We start from the raw sequence: 14,710 nt of genomic DNA, 5'->3' as shown, positions 1-14,710 counted from the left end.
GGTTAGAAACCTCTGGGTAGAGGTGGGTGGGTGAGGTTTGGGACATATTCATTCTCTGTGAATGGCTGTGGAAGTGGTTGGAGCTGTAAACACTATAGGATAATGATGGTAATAATAGCATACCTCTGGCATTTGGTACTGAGTGTGCTCTCCAGCACTGACTGATGAAAAAGGTTCACGCAAGATTCCTTGTCCAGGGAGATGCAGAAACTCCCAGCCCTCACATCCCACATTGCACTAGGAGGCCCCAGTGTTCTGTTCTCCATGTGCTCGACCGGAACGTGGGGCAAAAGAGTGATTTTGCTTCCAGGACAAAGGGGATGTGTCAGGCACTCTGTAGGCCCTATTAGTATCTGAGCCAGAATGGCACTTTGTCCAAGGTGTGTCTGCAGCCTTTAATGTCTCTTACCCCAGGACATCCTAATGTGGACCCTGGTGACCCCTGCCAGGCCACTTGAATCTGCTCTGCTCTGAGGAGACAGCACTTGCTTTATCCCTCAGCTCCTCCCGACCAGACTTTCTCCTTTGCCTGCTGTCAGCCAGGCTATGGAGGCCACCAGTGCCTCGGCAGGCAGAAACTTTAGCCTGACCCCATCTGTTTCCTGATTAGAAAAATCTTTGGCTCTGACTCCTGTGGACAGAATCACTCACAACCACTAGAGGGCAGAGTTGGGTCCCATCCTCTCTGTCCCACCCAGGCTTGGTTTCTCAGGGACCATCAAGTTGGCAGGGTCTTATTGAATGTCCAGGATGTACAGGAGTGAGCACTTATGCTGATTTTTCACAACATGGTCACAAACTTCCACCCTTTCTGGAGCCGGGCTTTCTCACTAGCAGACAGCTCACTTCATCTTGCAGCATGGCACAACTTTCTCAGGAGGATTCTCCCTTGAAGAAAAAGCATTAATAAAGAGAATCTCCAAACAGGGCCATTTTAACAAGGTCGTCTGTTGCTATAAAAAGTGTTAAGCATCAGTGGTGCTTCAGTAAGTTACCTGGACAGAGATGCCATCCATACTGTGAAGATGTTTGACTGTGGGTGTCTGGAATGAGGATGGGGGTGTCAGGAGGCCCAGACATGTCCATCAGAAGAGATTGCTCTCCCCTGTCTCCCTGAGATCTATTCATTTATTGAGGGTCCTTCTGCCTTTTACAATTCTCTGCACACTTCTGGTTCCTGTGACACTCTATTCTCCGTGGTCTTCCCTTCCTTAATTTCCATTCTTACCTTATTTTCACTCTAAGTTTTTTATTTATCCTCTAAACAAAACAAAACTTCCCACTTCTATTTTGTCTTTATATAAAAGTGCCAAATCATGTTGTCTGCAAGTGTTTTCCTAAAACATTTTATCTCTATCACCACACAGCTAGATCCTTCTTCCTATAGACCTGAGATGGCCATAGCCTCTTGCCTCTGAGAAACTGCCTTTCTGGGGTTCTAGTTTTCCCAGGTTCTCCAAGTCCCTCTTTTTCATCCACTGCGTTGAAGACCAATCACAGGAAATCATGAAGGGACTCCTCTTGCATTGCTCTCCTTGGACACTAGAGGGCAGACAAAGATAAAGTTCCATAAGGTGCTAGATGACCTCTGAGCACAGGAAGACAGCTGCCTGATAGTTCTGCTGGAGCCTGAACTTACTGCTGATTGCAAGGACATTTCAGCAGACGAACAGGGCACTTCACCAAGAGTGTTAGCAGGGGACTTCTCCTTCTCCTTCTCCTTCTCCTTCTGCTTCTTCTTCTGCTTCTTCTTTCTCTTTCTCTCCTTCTGCTCCTTAACCTCGTTTCCATCTCCTCCTCCTCCTCCTCCTGTCTTTTCGAGAGTGGAGACAAGGTTCCTCTGTGTTGTTTTGTCCTGGAAGTTGCTCTGTAGACCAGGCTGGCCTGGAACTCACACAGATCCGCCTGCTTCTGCCTCCCGTGTCCTGGGATCAAAGACATGTGCCACTACCACTGGTCAGCAGGGAACTTTTTAGATTTGGGTAATAGTCTTAATTTCGTAGAACTTTATTGTCAAGTGATAAGTATGCACTCAAATTCATTCATTTATTCCATAGCTTAGTATATTGGAATAGAATATGAGGCATGTAACCACACCCACTTCAGGTATACATATTTATTTTCTGACTAAACAACAAATATTTTTCTATGTTTCTTTTCATTAACCATTGACCTGAGCCTTGTTCCCTGGCAACCAACTGACTGCTTTCTGGAGTTGAAGTTTGGAAATAGAATATAATTCAGAAACATCAGAGTCTTGTCTACCTATCACAGGTAAGAATCATGTGTGAGCGGTTCTGTCACTAAGAATAATGTTTTTAAGATTTGAATTGCATTTTCTTTTGATGGTGAGTGAACACACCACTTGTTGGTGCACATCTGAGTGACATCAGGTTTGGGCTATTTTAATCAAGCTGTCATGTTCAAACAAGACTTTGACTGGGCATGTTGGTACATGCCTTTAATCCCAGCACTCAGGAGGCAAAGGCAGGTGAATCAGTGAGTTTGGGCCAGCCTGGTCTATAATTATGAGTTCTCAGACATACAGGGCTATGTAGAGATCCCCTGTCTCAAAATCAAACAAAATACAAGCAAACAAACAAAACCCATGACTTGATGTGATGCCATTCACTTGTTTCCTCAGGCTAAAGTCTTGGAAGTAGAATTGTTGAGTCATAGAACAAAGGTGTTGAACTTTCAGAGAAGATGTGAAGTTGCCTTCCCTGATCACCATGTAATCATTTTCCTTCCCCTCTAGCCATGTGTAGCTGTATCAGATGCTCTATGACTTTGCCAACACTTTTGCCTATGGGTCATAATCTGGTTATAACGACTGGGTTGTGGTGGTGTCTCATTTCAGACACTTCCCTGAGCTTTACTCCCTTCCCAATACACACACACACACACACACACACACACACACACACACACACACACACACACTGACAATTTCCTCATATACAGAACATGACTGATGAGACTCTCCAGTCCACATTTCCTATGGTCTTTCCATCATCAATGTGGAGCCTCTGAAGACAGTGCAGTAAGTAGCAGAGTGAACGGAGACCCTCCCCCAGCTTGGTGCAGAAGCCCAAGATTACCATGCTGCCCAGTTAACTGAAGAAACTGGTCCTAGGACAGGGAGCTTGGAGGAGCTGAGGGCCTTCAGCCTCCATACTCCAGCTCTTCCTTCAAACAGGGAATTGAGGGCAGAGAGAGCATTGCCTAGGCAGGAGCTGTGACCACAGAGTGTGCTGAGGAGGAGACAGATTATTGAGAGCAGGGTGATAGGACAAGCCGTGGTTGTACCATGCCAGGGAAATGACCAGAAAACTGCCGTAGACTGTCTTTCTGTGTGGTTCTGTGGGTTCTGTAGACTGAAAAACGGAACCAAGGCCCATTCTTAGGTGGCTCTAAAGTCTTTCTGAGATTGAACCTCATGATACTACATTTGGGGAATCAAGATGGGCTAGATGGGACCTCCTGATTGTGTCCTCTCAGATGTAGTCTGCCAAGGCTCACCATGTTTCTGAAACTCCTGCTCAATGGCCTGCATTTGAACTTTAATTCAGGCCCCAAGAGCCCAGACTGTCCTCAGTATTAGAGCCAGCAGGCTCCAGTGCATGTGGGTTAGCAACTGTGAACTTGAGAGAAGCTGGCCACCAGAGTAGCTACAGCAAAGAGGCCAGGTGACTATGGTATGGTGGCAGAGTTGCAGTGTGATTCATGAACTGTCAAGGCATAACTGGGAGAGGCACATGGAGAAAGATGAAGATCAATGTGTTGAGGGACCCTGAACCTGGACTCAGGAACTGTAAGTCCTGAAAGCAGGGAGGTGTTTTCAGGGTGGTGGGCATGTGCAGGCAGTTCCCCTTTACCCAGGTCACATTTCCTCAGTTCCATTCCATTCTCCATCTGTGACATCCTGAGAATGCATCTACTCAGAAAAGCCCTGCAGCTTCTCCAGTTATAGCTTTCTGCTTCAATCCCTTTACACCAATACTTTAATAGTCCTGTTCCTGCTTAATAAGCCTGATATGGTGACACCAGATTTGGAGAGAGGGCTTCAGAGTCCCTGCTGTGCCTCCCAAGGGGACTAAAGGAAGAGCAGGAATGGGAGGCAGCTTTGCCTCACTTGCTGCTCATTGGTTCCCACCATGCAGCCCAGCCAGTAGAGTTCAAGGACCTTGGCCTGGACTGCCCCACCCTCTGCCCCTACTCTGACCCCTCTCCTTTGGTTCAAAGTTCCTGCCCTGGCAAATTCATATGTTTGTGACATTTACATGAGGTCGATCACACACAGCAGCACAGACTCAGGACTGGGAGCTAAGCAGGCCTTCAGGTAGACTTTCTAGATGGCTGAATTTTCTGACCTGTGGCCTTCTGCTTCTCTTTGCTGTGCACAGTGAGACTACCTAGGGAGGAATGGGGGACCCATGTCCAAGCTGCCAAAACTTGATGAGAGTTATTGGCTGAGATTGCAGGGGTAAAAGTACCAGGGAGGAAGGAGCCGGAGGAGATGGCAGTGTGGGAAATGTGAGTCTCCTAATTCCCTACAAAAGCCCAGAGTCTTGCCCCTCTACCAAACAATCTGGGAGGCCAGAGGAACTCCAATACTAGTATGATGGGCTGTCAGTTGTGTTGAATCTACAGGGGACAGAGGAACAGAGGGGACATTTCCTCTCTGTGTGTCTGAAACTGTAGCTGCTACTGACTTGGATAATAACAGCATAACTTCATGCTGCTGAGGAGTCCTCATGTGCCACTCTCAGAATAGAGAAGTGCCATGGCACTCCATAAAGGCCCTGCACAAGGTACTGGCTGCCACTAAGGTATGCAGACAGTCCCAGTCCTACAACCTATTGTTGTACCTAGATAGTCTGGGTTTCCTTCTCCATGTTCTTTACCCGGGCTTGGTTTCTGGGGCAACTAGCATGTGCTTTGGGAGAGTCAACAATTTTCAGGTCCTTATCAGAGCTAAGTCAGAGAGCACTGTGCTCAGGGTGTGTGTGCAGCCCTAGATGCCCCTTACCACAAATCCTCCTAGTGTGAACTCTGGTGACCTCTATCCAGGCCTCCCCACTAAGGAGGCTGCACCCAGCTCAGCCTGAGACTCTTCTCTGTTGTCGCCAGGGTTCTGGGATGTCACCAGCACCTTCTAGACAGCAGGTTCTGCCAGATTCACTCATGGCTGTTATTTTATGTTGTTTGTTTAAAAGTCTGGGTTCAGAATCACTTACAACTATAAAATGAAAAAGATTCATGTCCTGTCCCCTCTATACCTCCCAGGCCTGTCTCATCCACAGGGACAGCAAATGGCAGAGTCTGACATATAGTGACCAGGATTACTCAAGAAGAGAAGTGTGACCAGGGTATAGCCACACAGCTGCAAATTAAGCACCCAGGAAATTGAGACAGGAGCATCTCAACTGCAGAACCAGTTTGGGCTAACTAGCAAGACCTTGTGTCAAGAAATTAAAGAACAAACAAGCAAGCAAGCAAACAAACAAAAAACAAACAAACAAAGGAAAACAGAAAATGAAATTTCTTCGGCTGTGTTTGATTTTACCTTTTGTTCATAAACTCTGTCCCTGCTTTGGGTTATAACTCACAGCCTATGGTGGGAAGGACAGATTACCAGATTTCATATGAACTTTATAGAGAGCTTTTCTGTGAGGTTGAAACATCGTGCATGTAGCTAGCCTACATGGGATAATGTTCAGTGTGACCGAATAGTTCCTATACTGGCTCACACAGAGTTGATGGAAAGGAGACTGTGTCATTGCCACATATGTGGCCCTGTACAGGAAGCTCATAGGGCTGAATGATGTCCTTGAGTCCCCTCATTCCTAATTGAGTCTGGTAAATGGAATAGGCCAGGTGGTAGCACAGTGAAGACTGTAACAGGGAGGAAATACGCAAATTCTGTGTTTTCAGTCCAGGGTCTTTTGAGGAGGCTGTAAAAAGGGTCGAAAGGATGGAACAAAAGTGGCCTATTGGGCAGACTAACCTAGCTATCACTTCTTTATTTACAGGCCAAGACTCATCCAGGCCTATCAGGATCACACACACCGGACAGGTGCAGGATAACCTTGTCCACTTGGAGGATATCAACATGGGAGTCCACATCTTCCTGGGAATTCCCTTTGCCAAGCCACCTGTAGGACATCTGCGGTTTGCTCCTCCTGAGCCCCCTGAGCCATGGAGTGGTGTGAGGGATGGAACTTCCCATCCTGCCATGTAAGCTCTTCTGGGGTCCAGAGGAGTTCAGGCCCGGGAGTGGGCTAGTGTTGTGAGGGATGTCCCAGCTGCAGTGGTTTTTATTTCTCAATCCCACATCCAGTTCCCCCTCTTCATGGAGTAGGGGGATTCCCACTTACATTTTCCCAAGGGCCTGCTGAGGTTCTGAATGGAACAACCTGTGCTCAAGGTTCAGTGCTTGGCCCACACAAGGAGCTAGCCTTGAGGACTGCAGATGGGAGCACAGGCACATTTGTCTTGAGAGTCAGGCTATGTCATGTGTCTCTGGCACTAGGGGAAATGTCTCTGGGAGGAGATCAGACTCCATCACTTAACCAGAAGCACTCCTGAGTTTTATAGCAGAGACTGAAGAATCCGAAATAGTGAAGCAATGGTCTCCAAAGGACTGTACCCTCCACAGTCACTGTGCCAACCATATGAGCAGATGTCGATTGACAAGAACAAGTGCATGTGCTGACAATGAGAGGCCTGTGGGAGAGATGAGGAACCCTGAAAATGGAGACTTTAGATGAAGGAGGTCTTACTACCTTATGGAAACTAATTCACACTCATTTATGCAATAGCACTGTAGAGGCAACTCACCTTTTTTAGGCCTTAATTGAGAGAGGGAGAAATGGTAAAAATGTCAAAACACATGGTCAAATCTGCCATGAAGACTCCTAGGACTCTCTGTTCCCTGACCTTCCAATAAGTAGGATCTAAGATCATCTAAATCTATATACAGAGATCTGGGCTCTATCACAGCTTCCTTAGAGCCTGAGGCTTCTATCTGTGGAGGAGTGACTTTATTTTATTTATTTATTATTTTGTGTATTTGGGTGTTTTAGTGCATGAATGTCTGTGATCAATGACCATTCAGTGTCCTCAGATCCCCTTTGACTTGAGTCATAGGGGTGGGTGCTAGGGATCTAACCCAGGTCCTCTGGAATAGCAGCCAGGGCTAGTGACCACTGAGCCATCCCTCCAGCCCCAAGAGGAACTTTAGAAAATGATCTCATATTTACAGCAAGTAGTTTTCTAGGAGACAATCTACCCAGTTTCTGACTTTAATTACTGTTCAGTCCTTTGAATAGTTAACCATTTACCATTGTTGACAGTTGTCTACAGAATATCACTATAATGAATTCAGCAACCGAGATCCTGTTCAAAAGCACCCCACCTCTTCTTTCTATGTCTGAAGACTGCCTGTACCTCAACATCTACTCACCTGCTCATGCTTCTGAGGACTCCAACCTGCCTGTGAGTATTAGGCCATGGCCAACTGGGGGTGGAAGGACATTCCTTATGAAGGAATATGGAAGGGCTAAGATCATTCTGGGTTTTGTTTCAGTATAGGCCCTGCCTGAATATTTCCAAGAATACTTTCTTGCCCACAGTAGGCAGTTAACTTATGGGCTTAGGGACAGAAATCCTGGAGGCATTGAGAAGTCGGAGTCTGTAACTTAATGAATTCAGGGCTTGTGCCCAAAACACCCAATCAGATTTCCCAGAGATGAGGCTTGTATCATCTAAGTCATAAAAATTGACTCATCACTGTTTGGCTAGTAACACTGGAGGGCACTTGCTTTATTTCCATATGTGATCATGAAGGACACATGTCTTTCCTTTTCTGAGGGTCTCCTGGGGTATTGGTGACAGCCTTTGGTACATGAGACAAAATAATGGTTGAGAGACTTTTCTTCCTGGTGGAACTTGGATCCTTTAACAGATGATGACAGCTGGGATCTGTCTATGTGGGCAGCTTCTGAGACAAAGCAATGGATATTCTAGATGACAAGTGGCACTTGGGTTGGGTAAGGGGAATGATCTCTTATCTTATTTATTTACCAGGTGATGGTATGGATCCATGGAGGTGGACTCACTGTGGGCATGGCTTCTGTGTATGATGGATCGAAGCTAGCAGCCATTGAGGACATACTGGTGGTCACTATCCAGTACCGCCTGGGTGTCCTGGGTTACTTCAGGTGAGCCAAGGGTAAGGCAGGGAATTGGGAGCTGAGTATAAACAGGACAGCCCTGTGATTCCTGTCCCTGCCACTTCTCAGCACTAGAGATGAGCATGCCAGAGGCAACCGGGGCTTCCTGGACCAAGTGGCTGCCCTACACTGGGTCCAGCAGAATATTGCCCACTTTGGAGGCAATCCTGACCAGGTCACTATTTTTGGCGAGTCAGCAGGGGGAACAAGTGTGTCTTCACTCGTTGTGTCCCCCATGTCCAAAGGACTCTTCCATGCAGCCATTATGAAGAGTGGAGTGGCCAGGATGCCTGGTCTTGTCTCCCAGTCTGAGGAGGTCTACATAGTTCCCTCTATTCTTCCTATCCCAGCCCTCACTCTCAGAACTCCTGGTTCTGTCTGCTCTGTGAATGCAACAAATATCATAGAGATACCTAGGTCTTTCTTTTTACTTCTTCCTTGCTGAAAGCTTCAAGGGTCAGACTGCATACACCTCTGCTTCACAAAAGCTGAGTTTTTTCTCTGCCCCAAACAGTTGTACCTAGTAGCTCCCATTGTGTCCAGATGCATTGCAGCAGGTGCATTAGCTCCCACAGGGGACGTGGGAACAATTGCATTCCTGCTGCAATCCACACACTTTACCCACTGTGATTTGTGGGGCACCCACACTAACTAGAAGTATTAGGAAGACTTCTTTCCCTGCCTGGAAGGATGAACAGGCTTCTGCTTGTGCTCTGTACAGATGGTGGCCAACCTCTCTGGATGTAATCAGATGGACTCAGAATCCCTGGTGGGCTGTCTGAGAGGCAAGAGTGAAGAGGAGATTCTGGATATCACTAAGGTTTGATCACATGGTATTTGTGTCTTGGAAGGGATCCAATAGGGGTGAAATAGAAAGTCCTTTCTGCTCAGGGACAACATAGCTGATGTACATGGCTTGATGCCCCTGTAGTTGTCAATGCAAAATGGATACAAGTTCAACTAAACCATGGATGTGTATGGGTATCATGGGATTATTTGACATCAGAAAATATCTGGGCCCTGAGCTTGATCCTTCACCTTGAATGCCCCTCAGGTCTTCACAATCATTCCTGCTGTGGTGGATGGGGTGTTCTTTCCTAGGCACCCTGAAGAGTTGTTGGTGTCTGCTGATTTTCAACCTGTCCCCAGCATCATAGGTGTCAACAATGATGAGTTTGGCTGGGGCATCCCAATGGTGAGTTCAGATACAACTCTTTGATTACCTGATTGGATGGGAGAGGGTGCTCAGAGATCCACAGTCCCAACTACAACCTATTGGAAAATCAACTTGAACTTTTCCATCCACCTCTCAGTACCTGTGCAACACTGATACTTGGGAAAAAATGGACAGAGAGACCATTCAGGCTGTTCTACAGAGCACACCAACACAACTGGTAAGACTCTTAATATTGTGGGCCAGTGACCAGGGAGCTTCTACTTATCTGCCATTGCCAAGAGCCACCTGAGCAAAGAATAGAGTATGCTTATTGTTAGTAAATTGCAAAAACTCTGGGTTTGGTTTCCTGGATTTCAGCACCCAAATGTTAATAAATTTCATGTTTTACAACTCTCTGGGTTTAGGTCCTGGGTTTCGGCACCAAAATGTTAGTAAATTGATGGCTGAAACTGCGAGGAGACAGTTCAGCCCTGGAGGGCGATTATTCTTACTTTTTGGGAGAATCAAGTCTGAAACTGCTTCAGCAGGGAAGGGCATCCTGACTCTTTGGGGAAGTCAGGGTATACCTGGTGGGATGAGGGTGGTCTCCCCACAGGATATAGGAACCCCACTCCTCTCCTGGAGAGCTTCTACAGCTGAGCTTTGCTCAGCTCCCACTTAAGGGGACTTCTTAGCAGAGCTCTGCTTCTCTCGCCTGAGATGGTGCTTCTTTTGCTTCACTCTGGGAAAGGGGAAACCCCTGCAGAAATGTAGCAATCTCTCTGTCCACCGAGGGATGTCTTAGCAAAGGTCTCTGTTCAGCTCCTCCTTGCCCTGCTCTTTCAGTTCTCTCTCTCGTTTTTACCACATTCCTGGGGGACGTCTTAGCAAAGATCTTCTCTATGCCAGTGAATGAAGATTTTCACACCCAAAAAACTCTTTTGAGGAAGAGGTTTATTTGGGAGGGAGGAGTCCAGGAGAGTAGCTGCCTCTACCAGGGTGGAGAGAACAGCCTTCTTTTCTAACAGACTAGGCAGGGCAATTTTTACAGGAAGTCTAGGGGGTGGAGTCAACTCCAGACCCAGGGTTCTACTATCCTGCTCTGTGATTGGTTGGTTTCACAAGTCAGTTGGATAGGGACAGAGATGGCTCTGATCTGAGCTAAACTGTGTTTCTCTCACTGGCTTTATCTGAGCCATCCTTCCCTAATTCTGGGCTCCAGGGTCAGGGTGGATTTCTTTATCCAGCCCCTTTCCCCTTATGTCACTTGCAAGTATGTCCTTTGCTCCATTACGGTCTCCACCTCAGACCCCTCTCTCTTCACCTGAGGATACTGATGCCTGGTGCTGAAGTTTTACTAACACATCTTCTCTGAATCTCTCTGAACTAGATGATGCCTCCTGGTTTTGTTGACATTCTGGTAGAGGAGTATTTGGGAGACACTGAAGACCCTGAGATTCTCCAAACACAGTTCAAGGAGATGATGGAAGACTTCATGTTTGTGGTCCCTGCCTTGCAAGTAGCCCATGCTCAGAGTAAATACATCTATAAATATGCCTCTGGGTTGGGACTCTAGCTAGTGAAAGAACACTTGCTTCATATGCATAATGCTACATGTCTAATCTCCAGTAGTGTCACAAAGAAAAAGAGGCCTGATTCCAAGGAGATGTCTCAGAGCTGTGGGTCCAAGGACAGCCCTCTGGTGTCTTTATTTATTCTCTGGTTCCAGGATTCTGAGGACTATTACCTCAGTAAATCCTCATGTCTAGTGTAAGAGCATAATACCTTCAGGCACAGATGAGGAAATTGAGGTAATGATGTGCTAGAACTTCCTCAAAAGACTCAAGGTTATGATTTAACCAAGGCCTTTCCAAAGCTCATGCTTCAGCCTTGGAGTCTACACTCCCCTAAACTCCCAGCCATTGTAACAACTTTAGGTCAAGGTATCTCACACAAAAGATGAGGCTGGACAGGTCCAGGTAAGAGGCTACTATGTCACCATGTGTCTACACTTCCAGGTCCCCTTGCCCCTGTCTACTTCTATGAGTTTCAGCACCCATCCAACTTCTTCAAAGATGTCAGACCACCTGATGTGAAGGCTGACCATGGTGATGAGATTTTCTTTGTCTTTGGATGCTCCTTCTGGGGCAGCGAATGTGAGTCTTCCCTTTTCTCCACAAGTAGGATAGTGACCGAGATGAGAACTGAGGGATGACTGAGCTCACTGTCCAAGTGAGGAAACTGAGGTTCTTGGAGAGCCTTTCTGAGCCATCTTATAGCCCAAAATGGTAAACTAGGACTGTAATCTGAATCTTTTCCAGTCCAGATTGTACTTTCTTTCCCATCCCTGCCCTGATGGTGGTGTCAAATCTGATATCTGAGGGAGACACTTAAAGCCATGATGTTTTCTTAAGTGACTATGCCAGAGCAAAGAAATGGCATCTGTACTAAGAATAAGCTGGGGTGGAGGTGGTGGGTTCAGTTAGAGGCTGGGACAAGTAAAGGAAGTGTGGAAAATGGAAGATCCTGAATCCCAGCAGATGGGGAACATGCACACTGCAGTTAGGCTGTAGTTGGGATTGTGGATGTGGCAGGTGTATAGGGCGACTGGGACCTGAACATTTCTTTTCCTCATGGCTACAGTTGACTTTACTGAAGATGAGGAGCTGCTGAGCAGGAGGATAATGAAATACTGGGCCAACTTTGCAAGACATGGGTGAGAAGACACACCCCCTGAAACTCTCAGGGCCTCCTCCTGTTTGTGGTAGCCTCAGGAGCATATATAGATGCTTTATCACATGATAGGTTATTCCTCAGGGGCAGGTTTCTCTCACACAGTGGTCTCATATGAGTGTCAGTCAATAATCATCTCCCTGTGACTTGGCATGTATGGCCAAACTGCTCTAGTTTTGTGTCCATGAGCCTGCTATAGAGAGAAAGTAAAAAACACCCCAGATGATCTTGCCCCTTATGGAGTGGGAGCTTCTCTTTTGTCTCTATCCTGAGACCATCCTTCTTTGTCCTTGAATTCTGGCCTGCTTCATGCACCATATTGACCCAAAGTAGGGGATCAAGTCTGGCCACAGCATAACTCATAGTGATCCTCACTGCACCCTAATATGGGGGTGTGTCCACAGGAACTCCAACAGCATGGACCTGCCCCACTGGCCTGTGTTTACCCAGGATGAGCAGTACCTGCAGCTGGACATCCAGACTACTGTGGGCTATGCTCTGAAGGCCAACAGGATGCAGTTCTGGACCAAGACTCTGCCCCAGAAGATCCAGCAGCTGAAGGATGTTGAGAAAAAGCACACAGAGCTGTAGCATGTTATGCACCATAGTGGAGTGTCCTGAGTAGAATTGGAGTCAACCTAAGGTGCCCCCACACTCAAAAGAGAGGGGTGACTCCATCTTTCATGTGTCTATGCATCCACTCTTCATGTATCTGTTCAGCTTACACTTAAGTGTATCACTGGTACCCTGTTTGTGGGTCCTGTCTTGTTTCACATATTCAATAAATTCCCCATGACAGTGTGTTTGTGTGAGCCCCAGTGGATGCTAACATTGCTTTGTATCCCAGTGGACCTGCATCTCTTCCTCTCTTTTTTACCTCATCTTCTCCCAGCCCTCTTTCTCCTCTTTCCCAAATCCTACATTTCTTCAAATGAATCAGAAGCTCTGGACAGTTTTGAACATGACACATGTGGGTGGGTATTAAAACCCCATATGCATCTCTCAGCAAGTCCCAATGCATTATCTATGAGTTGATTATAACCTGATTAGTAACAGCACTGGTGTCTTAGTATATTCAAGATGCCATGAGAAAATCATAATAAGCTGCAAGGTGAGTGTTGTGACAGATGTGTGGCCCCACTACTAGCAAGACTGAGGTGGAGGATCTAATGAACTCAGAAATGCAAAGGTAACTCATTCTACATATTGACACTATATGTAAATATATAATAACTATACAGATGAGTATGTATATCACTATGTATTTAAGTATGTATCATAAACAGTTTGGCTTATAAACAACAGAAATTGGTTCCTAGATTTGGTGATCATGAAGTTCAGGGTTAGAAAGCCATTAGATTTGGCATATGGAGAGGGGTAACTCTCTGACTCAAAGTTTGCCCCTTATGTCCTCCTTGAGTAAAATAGACAAACAATGGTGTTAATAGCCTGGCCATTACCTAGTGGATCCAATCTTATAATCATGACATTGGACATCAGGCTACAACATACAAGTCTGAGCCATAAACTTTTCAGAATATAGCATTAGTGTCCTCACATCAGCTAGCAAGGTTCCCAACAACTGAAAACCTCATTGTCTATTGTCTCCATAATTTGTCACAAATGATCGATGCTGTAACAATCCAATTTATTTTTGTCCTCAAATGGGGAAAGGAATCTTTTTTTTCAAGTGAGATACATGTCTTGGCATGTTCATTTGTGTTTTGATCCTGGGAAAGTGTGTGTGTGTGTGTGTGTGTGTGTGTGTGTGTGTGTGTGTGTATGTGTGTGTGTGAAGAAGAACCACTTTAGTTCCTTGCTCTCTGCTTCCATCAAGGTTTGTTTTTATTCCAAGGGCTCTACAGATGTGATGAGACCCTATTTGCAGGATCACTGCATAGATCTGTGAAGATGTTTGCCTGTGGGTTGTGTAGTGGGGTATGAACTGTTCAGGAGAAAAAATGGTCTGCCTGATCACTGCATGGAGGGCCCTTTGGCCTTTCTCAGTTCCAGGCTACTTCTTGCTTTCTTCTGGAACTCAAATTCTCTTTGGTCCTCTAGATCATTATTATTTTTTCTTTTTTTTTGTGGGTTTTAAAAATATTTATCTATTTATCTATTTATTTGTTTGATTGTTTGTTTTTTTCCGAGACAGGTTTTCTCTGTATTTTTGGTGCCTGTCCTGGATCTTGCTCTGTAGACCAGGTTGGCCTCAAACTCATAGAGATCCACCTGGCTCTGCCTCCCGAGCACTGGGATTAAAGACGCGTGCCATCACTGCCCAGTTTGTGTGTTTTTTAAAAAAGTTTCTTTTTTACTTAAGAAATTTTAAAAATTCATTTTACAGACCAACCACAGGTTCCCTTCTCATCCTTCCTCCCACTCCCCTACGTCTTTCCCTCACCCAACCCACCCCCTATCCTCTCCTCCAAAAAGGTAAGGCCTCCTGTGTCGAGTCAGCAAAGCCTGGTACATTCAGTTGAGGCAGGATCAAGCCCCTTTCCCCTGAATCAAGGCTGTGCAAGGTGTCCTACCATAGGTAATGAGCTCCAAAAAGCTCATACACCAGGGATGGATCCTGTTC

At 46.1% G+C, this 14,710-nt stretch overlaps 1 protein-coding gene across 1 annotated transcript; it reads left to right on the top strand.

Annotated features, from left to right (window-relative positions):
• The first annotated feature begins 3,768 nt into the window (after window positions 1-3,768).
• On the top strand, window positions 3,769-12,810 carry LOC131911114 (acylcarnitine hydrolase-like). The gene is made up of 14 exons (XM_059263068.1): window positions 3,769-3,814; window positions 4,289-4,405; window positions 5,938-5,943; window positions 6,036-6,240; window positions 7,359-7,500; window positions 8,092-8,225; window positions 8,307-8,562; window positions 8,959-9,057; window positions 9,292-9,432; window positions 9,551-9,631; window positions 10,784-10,928; window positions 11,412-11,549; window positions 12,037-12,109; window positions 12,531-12,810. The coding sequence occupies exons 1-14, from the start codon at window positions 3,769-3,771 to the stop codon at window positions 12,715-12,717; spliced, it is 1,770 nt and encodes a 589-aa protein (XP_059119051.1). The 3' UTR covers window positions 12,718-12,810.
• Window positions 12,811-14,710: the final 1,900 nt, after the last annotated feature.

This window comes from Peromyscus eremicus, chromosome 5, assembly GCF_949786415.1.
Source record: "Peromyscus eremicus chromosome 5, PerEre_H2_v1, whole genome shotgun sequence".
In the NCBI taxonomy this organism is placed as follows: Eukaryota; Metazoa; Chordata; class Mammalia; order Rodentia; family Cricetidae; genus Peromyscus; species Peromyscus eremicus.
Note: the sequence above shows the minus strand (reverse complement) of the source record. Positions and strands in the feature narration are given on the sequence as shown.

Bases quoted from the DNA above. Each gene is read 5' to 3' on its own strand.
- LOC131911114 (XM_059263068.1), top strand. From the start codon at position 3,769: ATGAAGATCAATGTGTTGAGGGACCCTGAACCTGGACTCAGGAACT. The intron at 8,226-8,306 runs GTGAGCCAAGGG...GCCACTTCTCAG, and splicing joins GGTGTCCTGGGTTACTTCAG to CACTAGAGATGAGCATGCCA. The intron at 11,550-12,036 runs GTGAGTCTTCCC...TCATGGCTACAG, and splicing joins CTCCTTCTGGGGCAGCGAAT to TTGACTTTACTGAAGATGAG.